General features: G+C 38.6%; 1 protein-coding gene across 32 annotated transcripts in view; it reads left to right on the top strand.

Annotated features, from left to right (window-relative positions):
• Positions 1 to 27361, top strand: part of camk2g.S (calcium/calmodulin dependent protein kinase (CaM kinase) II gamma S homeolog) — a 183424-nt gene that overhangs the window by 145146 nt on the left and 10917 nt on the right. For 4 of the 32 annotated variants that reach the window (XM_018226817.2, XM_018226816.2, XM_018226814.2 and 1 more), the window contains 5 exons: positions 4643 to 4675; positions 14454 to 14522; positions 19522 to 19566; positions 20675 to 20723; positions 25705 to 25830. In XM_018226817.2, coding sequence (XP_018082306.1) covers positions 4643 to 4675; positions 14454 to 14522; positions 19522 to 19566; positions 20675 to 20723; positions 25705 to 25830 — 322 coding nt within the window. 32 annotated transcript variants of the gene reach the window in all.

Raw genomic sequence — 27361 nt, 5'->3', positions numbered from 1 at the left:
TTTGAGGGGGGCAAATGTAGAAAAAAGTAAGTTCACCCCAGAAAACCATATATTTTCGGAAAGTACACATTGCCACAAATCTAAATTGGGTATGTACGTCTTTCTACTCCAAAGCACCAAGCTGCAAACCATTCCTAAATTTGGTGATTTTGGTGACATTTCCAAAAATCACCTCAATTTCCACCATGCAGCATCGTATTTCCCACATACTTTTAGGTATCAAGAGAAATCACCCCAAATATGAAAGCCTATAGTCCTCTGAACAGTTTGATGCCCAATATGTATAGGTGTACCCAAGCACGTGGCATATAGGGGCCCCAAAATTAAGACCCCCATATGGTCTGTCATTTCAGGTACTGAAAAATCATCACATACATAGTTTTGGGGGGGAGCAAAGGCAGAAAAGAGTACATTCACCCCAGAAAACCATATATTTTTGGAATTACACATTCCCACAAATCCAAATTGGGTATGCATGTCTTTGTACTCCAAAGTACCAAGTCGCAAGCCTTTCCTAAATTTGCCGATAAAAGCAACAGTTTTTACATTTCTGAAAATTGCCTAAATATATTGCAATTGGACGCATTTATCTCACCCAATTTCTTACATACAATTGTAAAACACCATAAATACTGATGCCAAGGGTCTACTGAACAGTTTGATGCCCAATATGCATAGATATACCAAGGCAGCTGGCATGTGCGGACCCTAAATGAAAATAGTGCATATGAGTTTTCTCCGCTGCCGATTCGCCTTCTGTGAACATAGACCCTTGACTTCATATTATGTGCCTCAAGACCCTCCTAAAAGCAAAGACCCCCCAAAACCATATATTTTTGGAAAGTTCACATTCTGACGAATCCAACAAAGATAAAGACGTCTTTCTACACCAAACGACCAAACTGCAAAGCTTTTCTAAACATAGAGGTTTTTACAACATTTCTGAAAATCGCCTAAAAATGTTGCAGTTTTCCGCATTTATCTCACACAATGTTTTACGTACAAAGAAAAATCACCCTAAATATGGACGTCAGAGGTCTACTGAATAGTTTGATGGCCAATATGCATAGCTTTACCAAAGTATGTGGTGTGTACGGACCCAAAATGAAAAATGAGCATTTGAATTTTCACGCCGGCCAACTCAGCTGCTGAAAAGAGAGCCCCAACTGTGCGTTATGTGCCGTAAGAGCCCCAAACTGTAAAAAAAAGCTAGAAAACCATATATTTTTGGAAAGTACATATTCTGACGGATCAAACAAAGTAAAATATATCTTTCTATACCAAAGCACCAAACAGCAAAACTATACTAAAGATACATAAGCAAAACAGAACAGAATATTCAATAAAAAAAATCACAGAAAAAGCGAAAATGATAAAATGACAGCAAATAAATATAATTATGCAGGTGTATACTCTTGCAAAGGTGTGTGTATATATGTGAGTATTGGTGTGGGTATATGGGTGTACAAATATACAAATATAGTGGGGGAAAGAAGTGAGAAATTGATAAAAGTAAAAAAAAAAAAACAAGTTTGATAAAAACAAAGTGTAATAAAGTAAATTTTGTACCTGGGGATAGGCAAAGTCTCCCCCTCTTGAACACAACTGGAGGTCCGCAGCAGGAAGGCTCCCAGGCAGATCAGCACTAGCAGAGAAGAAGGGGGGCGGTGCTGAGAGGCAGGATTTTTTACCCCAGAAGCAGCCACGTGTCAGCTGACGTTGGCGCTGCTTGGGGGTCACGTGGGGGAATGATCGTGGGGCCAGCAGGCGACTGAGGACCCGGAGCTCGTTGCCTAAGGGGCTGGCAAGTGATCTGCGGCTTTTCCCAGCAGCGCGAGCCGCAGATCACAGAAGAAAAGAAAAGTGCCTTGAAATCCGACACGGTTAGTGTTTGGGTAGTCGGCGGATCTTGGGGTCGGGTGGGGGGTCGATCGGTGGGGCCAGCAGGGGATTGAGGACCGGGTGCGTGTTGCCTAGGGGGTTGCAAAGTGATCTGCGGCTGTTTCCTTCCCCTGCGAGCCGCAGATCACATTAGAAAGCAGGAAATACCAAACAACGTACAAGGTACGTGTTTGGCAGTCTGAGCCCTTGCCTGCCAGAACGTACAGCGTACGTGCTTGGCAGGCAAAGGGTTAATCTAGTATATAATGCCATGATGTTTTTCTCAATGGAAGATTGGTCACCGCAAAGTCGCGACGATTAGTCTCCAGGCGACTAAATCTCCCCGAATCGCCCAGTGTGCCCTTACCCTTAACTTGCAATGGAGATCTGGATAACTGAAACTTTATCCCACTTTATCTCTTTGATCGTGGTCTGTGTGAATATTGTGTCTTACAGATTTTCTCTAACACTTTCTCAGACAGTTAACATTTTATATTATTTCTCAATGTTTAGAAAGGTGGCACTTATTTTGTAAGTATTTTGTAAAATAAGATTAGATAGAATATGGAAACACCATATGTTCACTTTGGAACTTTTTATCATGAACTGAAACTTTGGACACAAACGATATATGATTGAATGCATTTTGCTTTTTTATTGACCATGCGAGTGTGCTGGTCCTGTTGAAAGATATTCTATAAGTATTGAATGAAAGACTGAATTCAATAGTAAAGGAGCATGGATTAACAGATTTGTTTTAATTGTCTCCATATGGCACTGGCATGCTTGCTTACCTACCTTCAGTAAATATTTCCAGTATTTTGAATACCCCTAGCATCTGACATCCAGTTGATCTCAGGATTAGTTTCTAACAAAGACACCTTACATTGCATGTGCTATGTGACTTTGACTCTTGAAAACTGTGACTGGAATTATTTGTTATTGTAGAAACACTTTTAAAATGTCTTCAGTACAGCTAAACAAATCAGGATAATTCATTAAATTGTTTCACCATTGTTACACCTATGTTCTGCAACATTTGCTGCTCACACTGTTTTGAAGACTACATGTAATTTTTAAATAAATTGTTTGCCCATGTTCAAATTGAAATTAGTGAAAAGGATAGGTTCTAAATGTAATATATTCCTTCTTGATTTTTTACCCAGAATAACACAGAACATAGTAAGTTAGGTTGGAAAAAGGCACAGGTTCATTGAGTTCAACTTTTTTTTCTTCATTTCTAAATGAAAGATGCCTTACAGCTAGTTGAGCCAGTGAAAGGCAAAAAAAAAACCATCTGCCAATTTGCCTCAGAATGGGGAAAATTCCTTCCTGACCCCAAGATGGCAGTCAGCATCAACTTTGAGCTAAGAGCTAATTTCAGTAACCCTGTATTTTCTCACTTGCTAAAAACAAATCCAACCCTTTCTTGAAACTTTACAGCACTTACTGTATATACCTTTTTTGAATATTTAGATAAAACCTACTTTCTTCTAAGCATCTGCTGCAAGGTCCTTCAGGTAACAATAGCATCAGAGAGTTTATTATATGATCCCTTAATATGTGTATATATGTTTATCTCTTCTCTGGTGTAAACAATCCAATCTTGGCCAGTAATTCTTCATAACTGAGACTATCCAAATCCTTAACCAGTTTGCTTACTCTGTTTTAACACTTTGAGAGACCCACACTACACTGCTTATTCTACATAGGGTCCAGCAAATATCTTCCAGCAAATCTATACCCCTTTTAATACAGGATAATGCAATGTGTATTTGCTTCAGAAACAAAACACTACTGTAGTTTATATAAACAAGCTGTTGTGTAGCAATGGGGCAGCCATTCCAAGATCAAAAAGGAGAAAATATACAGGATACACAGCAGATTACAGATAAGCTCTGTAACATACCATGGGATTCTACTGTGTATCCTGTGCTTGAATGGCTGCCCCCATGGTTACACAGCAGCTTCATGTAAACTACCATTGCATATATTGTCATTCCTTTAAAACACATTAATTTTTAGATGTTAATGTTCCTTTAACTAACCTTCAAATAACTTGCCCATCTCAGATGTCAAATTTACAAAACAGTAATTGGCAGAACTTTTTCTAAGATAATGGGGAATAATACTCACTTCATAAAAAGCATCACAAAAAAAGGATCATGTCACAAAAGATTTTTTTAAACTAAATCTAGGTAATTATATAGCGGTAGCATATCTGCAAGGAGTTTGGATGTTCTTCCCAATGTTTGCTAGTGTTTCCACATACTCTGTTTTCCTCCAACATTAAAACAAAAATTGACTGTGGGAATGTGATATAGGACTTAAATTATAAGCTCCACTTGGGCAGGGACTGATCTAAATAATGAACAATCTCCATAAAAGTGATGTGTAAATATGTTGGCACTGTAAAAGGCATAATAAATAAATGTGAAATAATTATTTCTGATATTAGCAAAAAAATCTATATATCTGCGGTATTTTTCTTTATAATTTTTTTGAGATGCGATACTCAAACTATTTCAGCCCTTCTGTTTGTCTTTTTTGTTGTATTGGCTTTAATTTGTTTGCTTATTTTCCTGCTCTCTGCTGGGATCGCCAACCACCCCCCGCTCTTGCCTCACTAATTTGGTCTACTGTTGTCTGTTCTTCTTTTATTACCGTGTCCTTTTCCTTCTCTCTTTTCCACTTTTCCTTACTCTGACTCTTCTCTTTACCCATCTTTTCTGTTCTTCTCCCTCCTGACTGGTCTGTCTAGAAAAGGAAGTCGAGCTCCAGTGTACATTTAATGGTGAGCACTCCTCCGCTGCCTTACATCACTACATTGCTCACCCTCATCTTTATCATGCATGTCCTTCTTGTGAACATCATCATTTTACGCATGCTACAGCAGAGACTGTTCTGCTAACTTACATTTTAAAGCAATTGGTAACTCTATTTGGAGGGATGCAGCAGTATCCATATACCTGGAGGTAGTGTAACAGTGCCTTATGAAGAAAAACAAGTCCATGTCGTACCATTTTTATCTAAATAGTTAACTGGACATTTCTAAACCTTCATAGAATTTAACAAATATGCAACGTAAGCAGTTCCCTTTTTATCAATCCTGATGTGACCTACTCTGACAAGTTTTGCTCACCCAAGAATAAGTACAAAAAATTTACTTTACATTACATGCAGATTTGGGGTTTTGCAAACATCTCAGTATTTATTTGGATGTGTGTGTGATAAAAATGTTTTTCTTTTCAGTAGTAATGGCATAAACTTTTCAGTACTGAATGAAGAATAATTCTAAATACATTTGTAACCCTACATATAATGTGGGATAGTATAAGTTTTATTTTAGCTACTGTTAATGTTATTTGTATATTGTTTGATAAGATACTGTAAATTAATAGGACAATCAGCTTCTATTCACTGTCCGTTTCTGTTCTCTCTTTTTAGTTGAAATCACCTTTAATTTATGGTATTAAACCTTTTTCCTGGTGTTTACATTAATCCTTGCAAGTAAAGTGTGCTACTGTTTCTCTCTCTCTCTCTCTGCATTATAATTTTTTTTAACTTTACAATAGGGATGCACCAAGATTCAGCTGAATCCCAAATCTTTAATAAAGGATTTGGCCAAAAGCAAACCATAATTTGCATATGCAAGGAGGAGGTTAAAAATAAGCCTGCGATGAGCGCATGGAAAAAAAGTTTGCAATTTACTTGTTTGTTTGTTGAAAAATCATGTGATTTGAAGGATTTGGTTCAGCTTGGCACTTGGATTTGGCTGAATACTGCTGAAAAAAGCCTGTATTCAGCCAAATACCAAACCGAATCCTGAATTGAGTGCATCCCTTCTTTATAAATTATGTAAAGTTCTAATACAAACTAATACAAATGTTAAACTGGATATACACCATGTGATCTGTTTTTTGGCTACAATCACCTTATTTGTCTACAGCAGTGTTGTCCAAATGGAGTCCCTGCAGGCCAGATGTAGCCCCCCAAAGGATTTTTAAGGTCCCCAGTTTACTCAAAGGCTCAATAGACTTCAATGCATGATATCATGTTACTTTAATCCAGCCCTCGTACATGCTGCTAGGCAATAAGTTGCCCATTCCATGCAGTAAGTCTACAGGGTAGCACAGTGGCTTTTGGTCAGCACTGTAAGTTGTGTGTATATTCTGTATTTTCTCCCATGTCCCAAAAACATAGGTTTTTTGGCTACAAGTTTAACCTATGTGGGTACGTAGGTGGGAGCAGGTAGGTATTGCTCACCTTATTGACATATTTCTCTGATAGGCTGCCAGGGTCTTGTGGAATCCCACTCCTTACAGGAATAGTTAAGTGTAAAAATAAAAACTGGGCAAAATAAAAAATGTTTCTAATATAGTTAGTTATTATAAAGGCTGGAGTGAGCAGATGTCTAACATAACAGAACAAAACACAACTTCCTGGTTTTCAGCTCTCTAACTCTGAGTTAGTCAGTGACTTTAATGGGACATAACTGTTCAGTGAGTTTGCAATTGATCCTCAGCATGCTCGTCAGATTCAAAAGCAAAATGTAATGGCCCATGTGCCCCCCTCAAGTCACTGATTGGTTATTGCCTGGTAACCAATCAGTGGAAACTAAGAGAGCTACAAATGAAGTAATTTTCTGTTTTGTTAGGCATCCAGTCTTTCCAGCCTTTATAGATTACAATTTGGCTAACTAACTATATTATAAACATGTTTTATACAGCCTATCTATTTACCTTATTTTTATACTGAACAATTCCTTTAAAATCAAGCACAAATCACTGATTTTGTGGTTGTTTTTTTTGTTTTATATAATATATTTTGTGGTAAACACAGAATGCAGAATCACTGATTACTTTTTGGCATCTAAAATAAAACTGTACATGATTTTTACTAGTAAACTTTTTAAACTGGTTTATAAATGAAAAACATAGAGCTCCATTTGGAAGCCCAAGGACCAGTGAACCCAATAGATTCCCAATAGAAAAGCAAAAAGGCCCCAGAACCTATTTGTATTCAGTATTGTAGGGAAGATATCCTTTGTTATAAAATACTCAGAGCTGATATATATATATTCCTTAAAAGGCAACAGCTTAAAGGAGAAGGAAACCCCCAGGGCGCTAAACCCCTCCCCCCTCCCCTGTGCTGCCCCCCCTCCCTCCTCCCCCCTGGCCTACCTGTCCCCCTGGGCAAATGCCCCTAACTTTTTACTCACCCCTCTGCGCAGTTCCTGTCCACGGAGTACGCAGTCGCCATCTTCTCCCACGCGCGTCTTCTTCCTGCTCTGATCGGCGTTTTCTGGCGCATGCGCAGTAGGAACAGGTACCGGTACGGCTCTACTGCGCATGCGCCGAATGTCACGAAGTTTTCCAATTTCACTTCGTGACATTCGGCGCATGCGCAGTAGAGCCGTACCGGTACCTGTTCCTACTGCGCATGCGCCAGAAAACGCCGATCAGAGCAGGAAGAAGACGCGCGTGGGAGAAGATGGCGACTGCGTACTCCAGGGACAGGACCTGCGCAGAGGGGTGAGTAAAAAGTTAGGGGCATTTGCCCAGGGGGACAGGTAGGCCAGGGGGGAGGAGGGAGGGGGGGCAGCACAGGGGAGGGGGGAGGGGTTTAGCGCCCTGGGGGTTTCCTTCTCCTTTAATGACGTCTTGGCCTTATCCCGCCATTTCATTCTAATTGTATTAATGATCTAATTGTCTTTAATAATCAAGAAGGTGGATCACAGTAATGAAATCCATACAGTATTACAGTGGAAAAGACATGAGAGAAGTAGTGTGATGTGACAAATGTATTTATATCAGCCTGGCAATGATTCTTTCCCTTAAAGTATTAAAATACATTCGGGGTTCATCCCTATGCTTCAGTATGAAAACAAAAAAGTATATTCCAAACATTAAGTCACAGTAATGGTGTAAAATACATGGTTTAGTAACACAAGATCCAGTATCTTATCTGTATTTTGCTTTGCCTTCTTTTCCCTAATTACTGAAGATTTCTGTGAGCCAATGTACCCATACCTGCAATTTTCGGACACACTGCAGACTGGATTCAGACTGGACTTGGTTTCTCATCTTGTGAATAAATATTAACATACATGCATCATAATTTAATTCTAATTGGCGGTGAAGCTTTGAGGGGGAAGGTGCTTGCATGCCCTTCAAATACCTTGAGGGGTTAGTTGTCATTTTAACATTTTCCATTACCATTTATGGAAAGATGCTGTGAGGCTCCTGATTCCAGGCACAGCTTTTCCATCACAAGACAAATCACATCTTAAATCTTTACATTTGTTTGCAGCACTAACATAAGCTAAAGCATTAAGAGTCCCAGAAAAAAATAGCCTGCAGAGTTTGTCTCTGTATTACTGCATATAGAATTTAACCTAAATGATTGGGTTAAAGCAGGGGTCAACAACCTTTTTTTATCGTGAGCCACTTTCAAATGTAAAAAGAGTTGGGGAGCAACGCAAGCATCTGTTTTTTATGCAACTAAAACTTGCCTTCAAGCCAAGTATTCAGAAATAAACACCTGCTTTGAGCTCACTGAGAGCAACATGTTGCTCACAAGCCACTGGTTGGGGATCACTGGGTTAAAGGAACAGTAACACCAAAAAAATGAAAGTGAATGACTTTATAATATACTGTTGTGCTGTACTAATACAATTGGTGTCTTTGCATCAGAAACACAACTATTGTTTAAATAAACAAGTTACTGTGTAGCCATGGGGGCAGCCATTCAAGCACAGGATATACTGTAGATAACAGATAAATTCTGAAGAATCCCATTATATGCTTCAGAGCTTATCTGTTAGCAGCTGTGTAGCCTGTGCCTTTTTCCTTTTTCTGAATGGTTGCCCCTATTGCAGCTTGTTTGTTAAACAATAGTTGTATTTCTGAAACAAACACACCATTTTACCAGTGCAGCAAAACAGTACATTATATTTGCATTCGTTTAAGACACTTTGATTTTTTGTTGTTACTGTTCCCTTAACTGCAAAGCATTTTTGACATTTTATACTCTTTTACTTTAAGGCACAGTTTCTAAATCCTGGGTCCCTGTATATTCCAACATAAAAGCAGAAGGAATTATGATTGTAATTCTGCAATGACCAGGCAACCAAGGAAAAAGGCTTTAAGGGCATTTACCTGATGGGTAATTTTAGTTTATCTTACTCCAAAATATAAGCAGTTGCCTAGTAATATTCTTGTTGAAGAAAATAAATTCTTGCCTCTGATTGTCATACATATGAAACTGCAGCTGGGTACTTTCTTTTGCAGTGATATCAGTGGTTAGAAGGGTGCCTTTAGTCAGTATTAGCTTTGAAAATTATCTGATTAATATTTTTGGCAAGCCAATACTGTCACCCACAATGCATTATCACTTGGACTACATACTGACTGTCTGGGTTGTTTTTTTTTTCAAGCAGACCTTAAACATTTACCCAACAGATTGTAAAGGTTGATGCTTATTATAGAAACAGTGCCCTTCACTTGCCCCTAGGAGCTTCTGATCAGCTTTTAAAAGGTGGGCTGCCAGGATTTAGGTCTATGTTTTTGGCGTTCGAAACATTATTTTAAGAAATACACTTTACAATCTAAAATGCATTTTTTTATTTAAACTAAGTTGTTATTTTAGCACATGGTCACACGCCATTTTGTGAGTAGCAATGCTGTTCTGCAATAGTTTTCATCCCATTCATCCTCATGTCCCTGTCATGACTGGGGCAGCTGGGAAACCGACAAAATGTCTAGACTCAAGTCAGATTTCAAAATTGAATATAAAAAAAAATCTGTTTGCTCTTTTGAGAAATGGATTTCAGTGCAGAATTAAGCTGGAGCAGCACTATTAACTGATTTGTTTTGAAAAAAACATGTTTTTCCATGATAGTATCCCTTTGTGATAACTTTTATAATGTTATAAAATGGCAAATTCCAAGTAACTTCTCAATTGGTCTTCATTTCTTCTTTTATCCTTTTTTAATTAATTTATATATTTTTATAATTATTATATTTGGAAAAGAAGTCATTGACACCCAGCTAAAAAAAAATGCTCTGTAAGGCTACAAATATATTGTAATTGCTTCTTTTAAATACTCCTTTTTCTATTCAGACCCTCTCCTATTCATATCATAGTTTCTCATTCAAATCAAGGCATGGTTGCTAGGATAATTTGGGCCCTAACAACCAGATTGCTGAAAATGCAAACTGGATAGCCACTGAACAAAAATTAAATAACTCAAAAACCAAAAATAATAAAAAAAAATCACAGCCAAATGGAAATCGTCTAAAAAATATCACTTTCTACATCATACTAAACTTAATTTAAAATTGAACAACCCTTTAATGTTTTGACTAATCTGCTTTTTCTCTTAAAGGAGAAGGAAAGTCTAAATCTATGGGGGGTGCCAAATGTTAGGCACCCATTGATTGCAATACCGTATATGATACCCCAGTGCTTCTGTTAGCGGGAAAAATGCACCGTCCGGTTGTACTTCAGTGCCAGCACCATGGAGTGATCCTGTTCCTGTTTCTTCTTTTTTCTATTATGTGTGAATGGACAGTAGAGTGACTAGATGAACTGTACATGTGTTGGCTTGGGGAATTTGAAGAAAGAGAGAAGTGAAAGAATAAGGTCCACCTTGGTGCTGACACAAAAGTACCCTGGGGCGGTGCAGTTTTCTTTTAATAGGAGCATCGTCCTGGAGTATCACATAAGGGATTACAGTCAATGGGAGGGGTGCCAACATTTTGTACCCCTCCCAGTGATTTAGACTTTTCTTCTCCTTTAAATAACTAGGGATGCACTGAATCCAGGATTCGGTTCAGGATTTGGCCTTTTTCAGCAGGATTCGGCTGAATCCTTTTGCCTGGCCGAACCAAATCAAAATCCTAATTTGCATATGCAAATTAGGGGTGGGGAGGGAATCCTGTGAGTTTTTGTTAGAAAACAAGGAAGTAAAAAATGTTTCACCCTTTCCACCCCTAATTTGCATATGCAAATTAGGATTCGGTTCAGCATTCAGACAAATATTTTGCGAAGGATTCAGGGGTTCAGCTGAATCCAAAATAGTGGATTCGGTGCATCCCTATAAATAACAACAATATTTGATATCTAGGTATGGCAGAGGTGTTATTATAATGATAACATTTGAATACACACTGCTTTACAATTTATGAAAACAATCAAAAAGTTGTAAATAAGGAATTTTATGTCATTTTTTTCTATGTCCATGTAAAGCTTAAGGTGTGCAATATGCTGCTTGCATGAATGCGGATTTGTAAAATTATCCTCTATTATTCTATTACCACCTGATTTTTATGTCCTGTGCCTTCCTATTTAGCCCGTTATATCCCTTGTGCTTGGATGTAAGACATACCTTTAGGGTAGATTCTGGGATTTTAAAGCATGTATCATAAGCGGCAATATAGAAATGCAAATTGAGGCTAAATATTGTCTTTAGTGTTTTTGAAGAATACGTAAGCTTTGGTCCCTAAGATGTAAATGGCAGTTGATGCATAGTTAGTCCCTTCCACTAAGTATGGAACTCTCTATACTCTTTATATAAACATCATTGGACATTTCTTCCTGGCTTGTCATTGCATATTACAAAGTCAGAATAGAGATGCCTGTATTTGTGTGAGCCTTTTAAGGAACAATGGCTTGAAACAGCAGCCCATTGTGGTTTAAGTATTATAAGCCTCTCAGTTGAGCTGATCAGAAACTTAATATAGGGTGACTCATACACACTGGACATCTGGATTGTCTGTTCTTGCTAAAAATAGTTTGCTTTGGAATGTTAATGCTCTTTGTTAAGGCAGAAAAAGAAAGAAGGACAGTCGGATTGTTGCTACTATGCAACAAAGTCTAAATTACCTACAGCCTAGGATATTGCACAGGGAAACAGACACAGCTGTTTTCATTCATGTGTATAAGAAAAGAAATGTAGTTCTAGGAAAAAATCGTCAACACCATGTCTAAAAATATATTAATATTTTCCAGCTAAATTGCACGCATTACAAAGGATTACCTTTGCTGTTATCATTGTATAGCTGTGAAAACGCCTATGGCATTTTTGAGGAGAGTTTAATATATGGATTCTATGGGTCACTGCTATATGCTATGCTAACATTTAGGCTGATGGCACACCAGAAGATTAATCACATCAATAGATCTCTTCTGTTGTCGATTAATCTCCTGTAAAATCCTTTCCCACTGGTGATAAAGTGAATTGCTGGTGGTAAAACCCATGTGTTGCTTCAATCTTCTAAAGTCACCTGAAGTTGCCACAAGAGGAAAACTTCAAGCGATTTTGGAAGACTAAAACAACATATGGGCTTTACCAACAGCAATTCACTTTATCACTAGTGGGAAAGCATTTACAGGAGATTGATCACCCACAGAAGAGGAGATCTATTGCCCTTAAAGGGGTGGTTTACCTTAAAGCTAACTTTTAGCATGTTATGGAATGGCCAGTTCTAATCAATTTTTCATTATTTATTTTTTATAGTTTTTAAATTAGTTCCCTTCTTCTGACTCTTTCCAGCTTTCAATTGGGGGTCACTGACTTTTTATTACTCAACTTTCTATTCAGGCCCTCTCCTATTTATATTCCAGTCTTTTATGCAAATATGTGGCTGCTAGGAATTTGGACTCTAGCAATCAGATTGTTGAAATTGCAAACCGGAGAGCTGCTGAATGTAAAGTTACAAAGTTAATTAACCCTCGATATTCGACCGTCGAAGTCAAATCCTTCGACTTCGAATATCGAAGTCGAAGGATTTTGCGTTATTGTTAGGAAGCCTATGGGGACCTTCCCCATAGGCTAACATTGGCCTCGGTAGGTTTTAGGTGGCGAACTAGGGGGTCGAAGAAATTTTTAAAGAGACAGTACTTCGACTATCGAATGGTCAAATAGTCGAACGATGTTTAGTTCGATTCGAAGGTCGTGGTCGAAGTAGCCGATTCGATGGTCGAAGTAGCCATATTCGACCATTCGAAATTCGAACTTTTTTTCCTCTATTCCTTCACTCTAACTAAGTAAATGGGCCCCTAAAAGTTAATTCAAAGGTGAACAACCCATTTAACAAGGAAATTTAAAGAGACCATACAAATCCTAAAGAAGGGATGGTAGCAGGGCCAGGCCAAGGGGTAAGGAGAGAAGGCACGTGCCTAGGGCGCAAAGCTGGGGGGGGGCACCAGGCACATACCTCCTCTGTCGCCTACCCCCAGTCCGTTCCCATTTCTGCCCGACTCTCTCTCTGCCCTTTTCTTCCTTCTGCACAAGCGCGAAGTAGCGCAGAAAGAAGAAAAGGGCAGAACCCGTCGGGCAGAGAGGGGACCGCACGTGCGCCAATTTGCGGCGCGGCCCTGGATGGTAGCACCCTACAAAACGTTGATGCACAGTTGTTAACAATATAAGGGCTAATCTCTCACTCTGTTTACGTGAATTGTGCTGTATGTGTGGTTCCTTTAAATGTCTTGTGCTATTGCTGATAAGCGTCAGTCATCCAAGAAGACAATGTGTAGGTGCTGTGATAATTTCTTCTACAATTAACAGTTATCAAATACCTGCAGACAGTCACACATATATGATGTTTGGTCCAATGTTCGTTAAGACTTTGGATCCTGTAAATAGATGCCTATAGTTTTGAAATTCCCCTAAAATTGCTGCTAGTAGCATTTTTGCTGGGGAAATTAAGTATTTCTGTGTGATTTGCCAGCCTTATTTCATGGTTTCATTTGAACAATATGAGCGTTGGGGAGATAGATGCTTCTTACTCAATGCTTGTCAGAATAAGCCTTCAAGTTCTGAGAGCTTGTCCTTTTCTGACCCTTGTTTGCATTGCTTAACAAGGCAGTTTGATTTTAACCAGAGTTTGATACCTCAGGTAGCGTCAAATTGGGTAACTAATGTCTTCAATTTAGGCTTTGCCTTTAAGCAAATTTCTACACTGTATACACTTTAATGTATGCAACCCCAAGCCAAAATAGAAAAATGTATTTTTATTTTAAATGTGCTCCAGAAGTTCCATAGGTAGCTTTGGCTATAGCTCAAACATTTTGATGCAAGTATTTGTATATACAATGTGTGTGTATAGCAGGGCAATGCAAAAAATGTATATTCATCTAAAATAGTTTACCCAGCAAACACTCTGATAATGTGGTGCTTTTTAGGAATACTGGGAATTTTATATATTAATATAATATGACATTATTAATATTGCCAAAAAATGGCAAGCTCTCTGTGGTCTCTTTACACAGTTTCTAGCAGAAAGACATACCAATGTTTCATCAAAATGTGCTAATCATTTCTTCAATACTGTTGTGTTTTTTATTAGCTAAAATGATTCCCATATTGTCATTCATCACAAATACCTCATTACTATCCAGATGTCTTATTAAGTATATCCATTTTTTTTTGTTCTAACCTCAATATTTAGAGGTTCAGTAATATTTTCCCATTCATCTGTATAAAAGAGAATAACATGAACTTTGTGTAAAACATGTATGCAACTCATCCCATCAACAACACTAAACCATGTGTTTTTCTATCTCAGCCACAGACCAACAACAAAAACAGCATTGTAAGCCCAGCAAAAGAAAACCCCCCATTGCAGGCATCAATGGTATCTTCCCCATCTACTATTTTATTCATTGGTTTTTGTGAGCAGTGGGAATGCTTCTTGTGTTATCATACAAAGTATTCATTTTTGCATTTGTTTTGCTTATTCATTTATTGTGTTCATTATTTCTGTGTTCTTGGTGGTGGTGTTTTCTTTGGGCATTGGGCACTTGACAAATTAACGTTGGCAGTCTGAACAGGAATTGAACCGCTTCATTAACTCTGTAAATGCATTGATAAATTTCAGACTGTGAAGGGTTACAGAACTAAGTGGTCAGTGCTGATTCATTATTTATAAAATAAGCAAAGAACAAACAAATAATATAGCTGCTGTCCTAGTTTAGTTGCTAACTAGGCTGGTACTGTATATCTCTCAACAATTTTTGTGCCACAGAGCAAATATGTTTTTAAGATGTCTTCGTAGCACCATCTCATTTTAAATTCCGTCTACTTTCATTTTCTTCTTTTGGAAAAAAAGGGATACTAGACTTTTGATATCACAGTTGTTGAAACTTTGAGAGAATTCAGCTGCAGACAGTGGATAATAAGCCAGCACATGGCACAGCACATAACATTAAATATAAAGTACCGTATATACTCGTGTATAAGCCGACCCGCGTATAAGCCGAGGTACCTAATTTTACCTATGAAAACCAGAAAAACGTATTGACTCGCGTATAAGCCTAGACACAACTCAGAAAAGTCTCAGAAATATCAAACCGTCGGTTTAATGTTAAAAATCAAGCCATGATCACTGCATCACTGAAATGTATTACCTGGCCCGAGAAATGAGCAAACGAAGCAGGAAATAACCCTTAAAATAACCCTTAACAAGTTCAAGTTCAATTCAGACTGAGAGATATACCGTATATACGGTACTCGTGTATAAGAAGGGGAGAGCCGGGGATACTGCTTCCTGCAGCCGGCGCTGAGCTGATGACGTCAGCGTGCGGCTGGGATGCCTCACTACAACATGCAGGAGCCGTGAATGCGCTGGTGAAAGTGATAGCTGGACAACAGATGGAGGGCCGCAAACATGGCATCCCTGCAAGTGCCCATAACAAACACAGCGCGTCTCAACTGGCCTGTTCCCTCCCCCCTCATCCTCCTCACCCGCAGCCTCGCTTACCAGGAGTACGTCTGCTCAGCCATGGCTCCTCCGGGGGAAGGTGTTAGGGCTTTGGCCCAGGAGGATCACTCAACGGCGCACGGGACTAGAGAAGACGGTGCGCGCACTCGCGAATCACGGAATGGAGGAGGAGACGCGCAAGCGCAGTTCAACAAAGCTGTCACGTGGGGCAGGCAGAGGCTGGGTTTGCCTTATTACGCCTAGATGACACTTGCGCTGTTGCTCTTTCTTCGCGGCTGGGAGGGGGATTCATCGCTACAAATTTACCGGTAAGGCAGCTGACCCGCGTATAAGCCGAGGTAGGATTCAAGCACATTTTGGGTGCTGAAAATCTCGGCTTATACGCGAGTATATACGGTAGCTTATTTACAGTGCAGATGCCATCCAGTAACCATCAATAGTGTAAATATCTTGTATCTCACATGTTCATTGCTGAGGGATGCATGCAGTCACCAGACTAGTGTCATTGATACTCATCATGATGTTTGTGGCATTGCACATTGACTGTGTTTGTTTTTGATTGGTTATTGAAACTTGTTGGAGAAGCTTTAGTCTAACATTTACCATTTTAAACATGTCTGTTATGGCAAATATTTATTAGCATTGTCTTTTACCCAAAACATGATTGTCTTAATTTCTTACTTTAAAGGGATCCTGTCATCGGAAAACATGTTTTTTTTTTTTTTTTTAAACGCATCAGTTAATAGTGCTACTCCAGCAGAATTCTGCACTGAAATCCATTTCTCAAAAGAGCAAACCGATTTTTTTATATTCAATTTTGAAATCTGACATGGGGCTAGACATTTTGTAAATTTCCCAGCTGCCCCTGGTCATGTGACTTGTGCCTGCACTTTAGGAGAGAAATGCTTTCTGGCAGGCTGCTGTTTTTCCTTCTCAATGTAACTGAATGTGTCTCAGTGAGACATGGGTTTTTACTATTGAGTGTTGTTCTTAGATCTACCAGGCAGCTGTTATCTTGTGTTAGGAAACTGCTATCTGGTTACCTCCCCATTGTTCTTTTGTTTGGCTGCTGGGGGGGGGGAGGGAGGGGTGATATCACTCCAACTTGCAGTAAAGAGTGATTGAAGTTTATCAGAGCATAAGTCACATGACTATTAACTGATTCATTTTGAGAGAAAAAATTTTTTCCCATGACAGTATCCCTTTAAAGTAACAGTAACGTCAAAAAATAAAAGTGTTTTAAAGTAATGAAAATATAATGCAGTGTTGCCCTGCACTGGTAAAACTGCTGTGTTAGCTTCAGAAACACTACTATTGTTTATATAAATATGCTGCTGTGTAGCCATGGGGGCAGCCATTCAAAGGAGAAAAGGCTCAGGTTACACAGCAGATAGCAAATAAGCTCTGTCTGTCTATTGGTGTTATCTGTTATCCATTAGTTAACCTGTGCCATATACTGTAGCCGTTTTTCAATTTCTGCCATTGCTCCACAGCAGCTTGTTTATATAAACTATATCAGTGTTTCTGAAGCAAACAGATCAGTTTTATCAGTAAGCTTACAGCATTGCAAATTGACTTTTAAGAAGGGCGACAAAGACCTTGAAGAAAAACCTAACTTTTAAAAATATAAATTTCTGCATGGTTTGTCAAAAGTCTGCTTACATTTTTGGTTTGTGTCATTGGTTGGGTTCGCCAAAATGGTTTGTGCTTTCACTACTTACTACAAAATGATTGTGTGTTTTCCCTCTTCAAAACACACATATTAGTACTGAGATTCAGAATCATTGCCTTTGTGGCTCTTTATATGTGCTTTTTTTTAAATTATGAAGCTGAAATTAAGTTGCGGGCTCTGAAAACTTTGTATATCAGTTTTTTAACCTCCTGATCCAACGGTTTTGCTTTTATTTAGGGCTTCTCTGTGTCTTGGTTTGGCTTGCTTTTGTCACTGCAGTTATTACAGCTATTTGTGGTACTTTTTTTTTACATAAATTCACACTTTTTGAATTCCTTCTTCTCTGAACTTTTTGAACAACCTACCAATGCACATGTATGATTTTCAGTATAAATCTAATTTTCCTTTCTAGTAAATTTATGGCACCCCATTTAAAAGGCATTAGTAAAAGAGAACTGTACTTTTTTTTTATTTGATAGACTCTCATTAGTACCAAAAACAAAGGTGAATTACAAATAAGGCATTTTGACCCCTGCTGATATAAGGAGGATACAACAGCCGTCGAAAGGCCTCTCCAATCACTGCTTCCCATATAACTCTACGGGGAAATCACTAGTTAAAGCACATGTGGCTGAAACTTTGAACTCCTCGCTTAAAGTCAGTGTTTCAGAGTGGAGGACTGTCTGCAACATGTACTTTTACTAAATTATTTCCCAGAGCTCTCTATACAGGTGGATAGGTATGCAATGGCAGCACCAGTCAAAATACACTATGTGACATCAGCCTAATGCAGCATCTAAATGCTATGGATAATTTAATTTTTTTTACCTGAGATTACACTTAGGGGGTAGATTTATTAAGGATCGAATTTATTAGAGTTAAAAAAAACTCAAAATGTGACCTTTGCTAAATGTGCATCTTAAAGTTAATTAGGCATCAGCAAATAGGAAGGGCAAATTTATAGATATACAGTACCACAGTTCTTACTAGGGATGCACCGAATCCACTATTTGGGATTCGGCCGAATCCACTATTTGGGATTCGGCCGAATCCTTGGTCAAAGATTCGGGCGAATACCGAACCAAATCCTAATTTGCATATGCAAATTAGGGTCAGGAAAGGAAAAAGTGGAAAAAATTCATCTTTTGTGACAAAAAGTCATGTGATTTCCCTACCCGCCCCTAATTTACATATGCAAATTAAGATTCGGTTCGGCCAGGCATAAGGATCCGGCCGAATCCTGCTGAAAAAACCCGAATCCTGGATTCGGTGCATCCCTAGTTCTAACATTCACAAAGGGCACTGTGTCAAAGTTGAGTAAATTCTGGCAAAATGTAAAATCAGGGGGAAAAAAATGCAGTTTGCCTGTGTGGGATGTGAAAAAAAAAAAAGGAACAACCAGCCATGCCATATATACTGTTATTAGATTCAATAGATAGATGCAGTATATTAGGCATGTCTACCTTAAAATAAAGCAGAATTAAAAGAGACAAATGCATTCAGGCTTGCATAAATTCAAAGAGGAACACACATGCAGAACCTGAATGCTACATGTTAGTTTAGTGTAGTTAGTGTAGCAAAACATTTCCCACTAATTGCATTTGATCTTGCTGCACCGGATGTTGGTAGATGACGCATGTCCATGGCAAAGATTATAAAATAGCTGGAAACATAAAAATCTATGGCATTGGTAGTCATTGCATTGGCAGATAAAATGGTCCTCAATCTGAACTGATAACTCCAAATAAAATACAATCACCCTAAAGACCACAAATAGAACAGATAGAAATATGGCAGCTTTGTTCTGTTGAGAGCCTGAGAAGTAGAAGAGAGAGACCCATACGCAACCCGTGAACATGCTTGCAGTACATTGAGTGGCACTATAGATGCTCACATGGGGCTTTATGGATTGGACAAGAGTTTTTCGTTTATTACATCTTGACATCGTTTTTTGTTTTTTATCCACTTTGCTTTGCATTGCCATTGAAACTTTGCTTTTACCTGTTCTGATTTGTCCTCTTCTATGTGTTGGTGTGTTTTGCATCAGTTTTTGAAGTCATGTGTTTCTTCATGCGTATGAATATTGCAGATGAATCATTGTTATTTGTATGAATGGCTACTGCATTGTGTGTGTTCCATTTTTTTGTACAGTTTTTGCTCTAATAAAATTGCAAATAAGGTTATGTCGTATTACTTGTGTTTCTTACTGTTTTAATTCATATGCCCCTTTTTGTGTTCTAGGAACCTCAAACAACTGTTGTCCACAATGCAACAGATGGGATAAAAGTAAGATGCATATTGCTTTGTTTTGCTTCTTAACTGTCCCCATATAAAAAATGTATTTAAAAAAAACACTTGCAGAAAAAATTAAAGACTGATGATTTTTCTGAGAGCATTTCTTTAAAACAAATGTGGTGGCTTTAAACTGGTAAACTTTTCCGCTCGCAGAAAAAACTAAGGTTTGAAGAGGTTTATTAATGCATGTGGGGTTTCCTTAAAGATTGCTTCAGCCTGAAAGCTCTAGCAATTTTTACATAGGCTCCCAACTGTAAACAGAAAGAGAAAAAAAAACTTTAACAGTACTGATAAAATTTGTTAAACAGTTCCTGATAAGAAACCTTTGCTGGACTTAGACCATGCCTTGAATGCCTTATAGTTGAGATTCCCTGATTTTTGTACCTTTTAAATTATATGGAGCCAGAGGGAGTGAACAAATCAGTTGGTGATTGGCTGTAATAAAGCATCAAATGGATTACCAGCCTGGAGCAAACTTTGGTTGATTAATTGACCTCAGATCACCACCATGCTACGATTTTCATCAAGGAATTCTTTTGTTGAAATAATGTTTAATTGTTCAGGCCTAATATTTAAACCTACACAGGTATGGCAGAATGCTTGGGACCTGGGATTTCCAGATAACAGACTATTCTGTAATATTGATCACCATATCTTAAGTCAACTAGAAAATTATGTAAATATTAACTAAACCCAATAGGCTGGTTTTGCTTCCAATAAGGATTAATTATGTCTTAGTTTGGATCAAGTACAAGGTACTGTTTTATTACTACAGAGAAAGAAGAAATACTTTTTTAAACATTTGGATTATTTGGATAAAATAATAATTTTCCATTCCTGCATTTTAGTGTCTTTCATTTTTGGCAAGATATGAATCATTAGATTTGTGTATGATGCCGATTCTTGAAAAATTCAAGCAATCTCATCAATGCAATATGAATAAATATAAATTAATAGTGTTGTTTTGGGAGTAAAGGTAAACTACTTATACCACAAAATGGTTCTTTATTTTTAAGTATCATTTCTTCCCATAGTTATCAGCCTGCCATATTCCTTAAATATGCATAATTACCTATTTATCTCATGTTCTTTCCGACAGGGATCAACAGAGAGTTGCAACACCACCACTGAAGATGAAGATCTAAAAGGTAAGCTTCCTAGTAAGAAAGCACATTTATGGATGAAGTTGTGGCATTATTTATATAAAGAACAATGGACATACAGAAAATGGCATTACGACTAGTCATGTGGAACCTATATTCAAAGCTCCATGTGGAAAAATAGTTCAGATTAATGCTGCATTGTATTCAATAGATAGTATTGTATTATAGAAAAACATCTGCACTTGTATATTGACTCCTACTGGCTCATTGTATAGTGCTCCCTGATCTGATCTGGATGAGATTGAGTTGTATTTGGCATTTCCCATTTATTTAGTTTGATGAGTAGTTAAACCTCACCACAATAACTAATGCTTTTTATCTATATTGCACAATGTTTTTATTTATATTGCATTGTTTTTGGAGGCCTTGTACATATTAACACTTTTCTAATCAGTGTCTTTGATTTGTACGTGTTCACATAAGGTACATAGGCACTTAATGTTAGAAATTATTATTGTAGAGTACTCTCTATGGGCTTCCTGCAGATTAAACCAGAGTAGTAATACTTAGACCATTAGTACACACCCAATTTCTTCAACAATATGAAAAGGTTACAAAAGTAGATTCTGTTACATCTTCTACTTGGAGTAGGTGTGCCACAGAGTTCTGCACGGGTCATCTTAAATTAAGTGTGTTCATTAATGACTCGGGGGAGAACATTTGAAGCGATATGGGTCTGGGTTTTCCGATGGCACAAAACTATATAGTCCATCCAGGATTAGTCATTTTTGCAGGGGATCCGGACAACTGGCAATCCGAGACAGCCAAGTAAAAATGAGATTTGTTAAATTTTAGATTATGCTTTGATATTTAAAAATATGTAAACAATTTACACCATTAGTGAGACTAAGGCAAAACTTTGACGGGGAAGCACCTATGGGTGCTTGTGGATAATAAAATTTCCATATATGTATAAAAAATATACAAGCAGATATTTCTGATGCGTTATTTACCAGTAGATCCTGACAGCAGACAATAGGACATCTATTCATCTTAGAAGAATGGAGAGTCTATATTAGGAGGCAAGTTTTTTAAGGTTTCTAGAGTGAAGTTGTTGAATTGACTTATATTGGCACATTGAACAGTAGCTCTGAAAGGTATGTTAAATGGAGCAAAAGTGTGCATGTTAAACTGCCATTCACTTAATATTTTTGCCTACAATGTAGATTCACTATACACCCTTGTGTAATTTAGGAAAATATGCATTTATCAGAGCTCAGAGGCACAAGAGACTCCTGTACTTAACACCTGGCTTAAGCTGGCATTAAGAACTGATCTCCCACAGGCATTCCATCTATCACCAACTGAATGGCAGACTATTAAGAGACTTTGCTGACTGTAAAAAATATCTTAAGAATCAATAGGCCAAGTTATTAAGGCAACTTGCAATGTAGCCAATCTCAATATTGTAACCTTTGCTTTTTTATCTATTTATTAAAATTGTCTTCTGTGTATTTATCAAAAAAAATATATCAGCAAATCCTGTCTGTTCTGGGGATGGCCCTTTGCTTCTCCAAGGATGGAGCCTAAGTGAAAGCAAAATACAGACTGAGTCCTTGCATTCACAGATTGATCTGTGTGGCTCTAGCAGTAAGTTCTGTGTGCAGTGCTCTGTTAATCCATATCCTTACCACCAAGCTCTTCTTCTGCTCTGTCTTTTGTTGTGCTATGTCCACATAGGTATTTTGTCTTATATTAGCCAAGTTTCGGACTGGCCCTCCGGGATACCAGGAAAGCTCCTAGTGGGCCCAGGTGTCAGTGGGCCTTCTGGCTTCTAACTATTTGGCCTATTTAAAGGTCATTCCCTATTTCTTTATGGGAAGAAAGAATAGAAGATTAGAGTATAACATTTAAAGAAAAAAGACTAAGAGAATAAAGAGGTTGAGTGAGGAGAGAAGGCATAAAGTTTGGATAGTGGTCCCATGCTCTAAAGTTTTCTGGTGAGCCCTTGCACCCCAGTCTGACACTGTACTGCTCCTTAAAAAAAACCCTACCCCCCACCCCAGGTAGACTCCCCCCCCCACCCCGGGGAGATGCTCCATACTGTATACTTACCACTCGGCGCAGTCAGCTTACAGAGGACGCGGAAGATGGACGCGTGGAACTTTGCTGGAAGAATCTGCACCGAGGGGTAAGTATGGAGTACGGGGCATTTCTCTGGGGTGGGGTAGTTAGCCTGGGTGGAGGAGGGTATGGGTGTTTTTCCCGCACAGGTTGAACAAGATGTCCTACATATTCTGTTTTCTGTTCTCTTAGTTATTGCCATGAAGGTTTAATAAGGCTTTATTTATCATTAGAAACTTTTGGAAGGTTTGGTAGTTAGTTTCCTTGACCATACACTTAAAGGAGAACTAAAGCTTTACATACAGTGGTGTGAAAAACTATTTGCCCCCTTCCTGATTTCTTATTCTTTTGCATATTTGTCACACTTAAATGTTTCTGCTCATCAAAAACCGTTAACTATTAGTCAAAGATAACATAATTGAACACAAAATGCAGTTTTTAAATGAAGGTTTACGTTATTAAGGGAGAAAAAAAACTCCAAATCTACATGGGCCTGTGTGAAAAAGTGATTGCCCCCCTTGTTAAAAAATAACTTAACTGTGGTTTATCACACCTGAGTTCAATTTCAAAGGTTATAAAGCCATTTCTAAAGCTTTGGGACTCCAGCGAACCACAGTGAGAGCCATTATCCACAAATGGCAAAAACATGGAACAGTGGTGAACCTTCCCAGGAGTGGCCGGCCGACCAAAATTACCCCAAGAGCGCAGAGACAACTCATCCGAGAGGCCACAAAAGACCCCAGGACAACATCTAAAGAACTGCAGGCCTCACTTGCCTCAATTAAGGTCAGTGTTCACGACTCCACCATAAGAAAGAGACTGGGCAAAAACGGCCTGCATGGCAGATTTCCAAGGCGCAAACCACTTTTAAGCAAAAAGAACATTAAGGCTCGTCTCAATTTTGCTAAAAAACATGTCAATGATTGCCAAGACTTTTGGGAAAATACCTTGTGGACCGACGAGACAAAAGTTGAACTTTTTGGAAGGTGCGCGTCCCGTTTCATCTGGCGTAAAAGTAACACAGCATTTCAGAAAAAGAACATCGTACCAACAGTAAAATATGGTGGTGGTAGTGTGATGGTCTGGGGTTGTTTTGCTGCTTCAGGACCTGGAAGACTTGCTGTGATAGATGGAACCATGAATTCTACTGTCTACCAAAAAATCCTGAAGGAGAATTTCCGGCATCTGTTCGTCAACTCAAGCTGAAGCGATCTTGGGTGCTGCAGCAGGACAATGACCCAAAACACACCAGCAAATCCACCTCTGAATGGCTGAAGAAAAACAAAATGAAGACTTTGGAGTGGCCTAGTCAAAGTCCTGACCTGAATTCTATTGAGATGTTGTGGCATGACCTTAAAAAGGCGGTTCATGCTAGAAAACCCTCAAATAAAGCTGAATTACAACAATTCTGCAAAGATGAGTGGGCCAAAATTCCTCCAGAGCGCTGTAAAAGACTCGTTGCAAGTTATCGCAAACGCTTGATTGCAGTTATTGCTGCTAAGGGTGGCCCAACCAGTTATTAGGTTCAGGGGGCAATTACTTTTTCACACAGGTTTGGATTTCTTTTCTCCCTAAATAATAAAAACCCTCATTTAAAAACTGCATTTTGTGTTTACTTGTGTTATCTTTGACTAATAGTTAAATGTGTTTGATGATCAGAAACATTTTGTGTGACAAACATGCAAAAGAATAAGAAATCAGGAAGGGGGCAAATAGTTTTTCACACCACTGTAGATGATAAATAATGCACATTATGTTTTGGTGTTTTGTTCCAGCAAGGATCTGTGTCTCGAAAGATGCCCCAGTAACTCTCCATCTTCTTTTCTGTTGATTCACAAAACATGCCACAATGTAAAGCTGGTTAGTAATTATTTCAGATTCTGAGTACATGGCAGCACATTACATGGTGCACTTATTTTCAGAATTTAATCAGCACTGTAGCATTGGTTATAGACCAACCTCAGTTTCTGCTTGATGACTGGTGACAACCTTTAAGCTTAGCTTCTCATCAACTGCTTAAAGCACACACAGCAATGTCACTGACACTCCTAACACAAACCAAGATGGCAAACTCCTGCCACAACTTTGAAGGCTCATGAGCAACAGGTTGCCCCCCGACCCCTTGCATGTTGCTCTCAGTAGCCTCTAAGCAGGTGCTTATTTTTGAATTCCAGGCTTGGAGCCAACTTTTGGTTGCATAAAAAACAGGTGTACTGCCAACCAGAGCCTCCTGTAGGCTGCCAGCCCACATAGGAGCAACCACTAGTCAATCACAGTCCTTATTTTACACCACCAGGAACATTTTTCATGCTTGTGTTGCCCCCCAACTCTTTTTACATCTGAATGTTGCTCATGGGTGAAAAAGGTTGGGGACACCTGTACTAGATCATTACTACTGCAGTACTGATTAGACTTTCTCTACCTTTAGACTGGAGCAGTATATTCACTGTAAACTATGACATTTCTAGCCATATTAATTTTTAGGCTTTAGTTCTCCTTTGAAGTCAAACACATTTTCTGATTATTCTGTTATCTGTCTGTGCCTGCAATTTAAAGGTACCTGAGTTTGCAGATATTTGAAAATCTGATTTCTATAGCTTAGAATTTGATAGTTATGCATGATAAGCACATTAACAAGATATCAGATAATGCAGAAATATTTTACACACGGATCTTTCATTTATGACCACATAATCCTCTAGGCGCGAGCTGGAAAATTGGTAGCCATTTTGTGTTATACTAAATAGTTGTGACCTGTATATATAATGGTTAGGGATATTGTCAGTCCTTTTATCTTTTTACCATCAAAATGGGAATACATACAACACAACATTGGTTTTTTTTAATGTTTTTTGTGTTGGGTTTTTTTTTCCTTTTCTTAATGCATGTGTTTATTTTACAGCTACCCAGTCTTGTGAGGAGAAACTGCTTGCCTGGGAAAGCCCAGGGCAAACTCTGGAGCTAGAGCCTGCTCAATCGGAGCCTATGCTCACTCCAGTTGTACCATTTTCTCTTAGCAATTCACTGTGTAAGTTAGCCAAAGGGTGGTTGTAGTGGATAGAGCCTCTCTGTTTCTTAGTCATCCCTTCTAGTTCCCAAAGCATTTTTCCAGTCTCTCTTTTGCTATACTTAGACTTGCTTATTAGTAATGTGTGGGTCGAAAAAAAATTGTCTTGCACCCAACCCTCCTTAAAGTAACCCGCACCAGACCCCGACTCACTGCACTGATTTATATGCACACCCCTTCTCTAACGTCATTGTAGGGTATGGGGCAAGTATATAAACCAGCACTGCCCATTTTTGCAGTAGGAGGCTTGGTGCAGCAAAGAGAGCTTGTGTTAGCAGCCATGTGCCAAAAAGGTCAGCCCTCCATCTGCCTATGACCTGCTTTTGGGGGCAGTTCATCAGCCTGAACCCGCACATCACTTTCCTAAATCATTGTCTACTTTTACTGTCTGTTAGGAACATTTTTTTGCGCTCATCCTATCCATTTTTAATATTCTCTGAACCTGCCCATGCTAGTACTAACTTCTAATGTTATCAAATTGATACCTAAAATGTTGTTATTTTTGCTGCTATGTCATTTTGTGATTGCGATGTAATTTTTGCTGTAACATTGTGCTGTATCTGCCTTCCTATAATTTTGTGACCAGTAACTTAAAACAGATATGAGCAAATCTTGCTTAAAACACTAACCTATTAACACAGGCTGTAAACATAATACAGGTGTCCTGGTGTACTTTCTTGCCACTTAATACCTGTACTACTATGCCTTCTATTAGTAATTACTTTTTAGTTACAAATAACGTCACTAAGACATAGTTATACAAATATATCTTATTAATATGCTGATATTCTGTGATTTGCCCACAGTATTACCAATAGTTTTACAAAAATCATTGCATAAGGGCTCTTACACAAGGGCGTTTTGTGTGCGCTCCCCTGCGTTGCGTTTTCCTCCGTTCAGCCACAGGGGAGCGCAGGAGTAGACACACTGAATTATTGTCAATGGGGCTGTACTCACACAGACGCATGTAAGCACCAAGCGCAGGTTGGGACGCAGCATGTTGCATTTTAGTGAGAATGTGACTGCTCAAGACTCCATCACCCTACTACATCAGTCTCCCCAATCAGCTCAATGTGCTCCGTGTGCTCAGCCACCAGCGCTCCAACTGTGATAAATCCAAAAGAAAATTGTTCCAGACGGCACTCCGAATAAGAATAAAGAGGCATCTTTATTGTGTCATGGTGGGTAACATCATCGCCTTACGCGTTTCGGGAAAGCATACATATTTATATATAAATAATCTCTTTTGTTCTCTTTTTTTTAAAAAAAAACATTTGTAACATGTTGGGCAATTGTTTGATGTTTAGCCCACTAGAGGTCACTGTGACATCAACTATTTAAGGAAATGATGAATGTGAACTTGTATGCCTATGACTATGGGAATGTTTTCCCGAAACGTGTAAGGCGATGATGTTTGTTTTCTGTTTCTTGTAAGAGAGGCACAAAAAATTAACCTAAAGATAACTAGACTTCGCTTCTGCTTATATTTTCC

Source organism: Xenopus laevis, chromosome 7S (assembly GCF_017654675.1).
Source record: "Xenopus laevis strain J_2021 chromosome 7S, Xenopus_laevis_v10.1, whole genome shotgun sequence".
Classification (NCBI taxonomy): Eukaryota; Metazoa; Chordata; class Amphibia; order Anura; family Pipidae; genus Xenopus; species Xenopus laevis.
The sequence above is the reverse complement of the archived record's forward strand: the minus strand, read 5'-3'. Positions and strand labels throughout refer to the sequence as shown.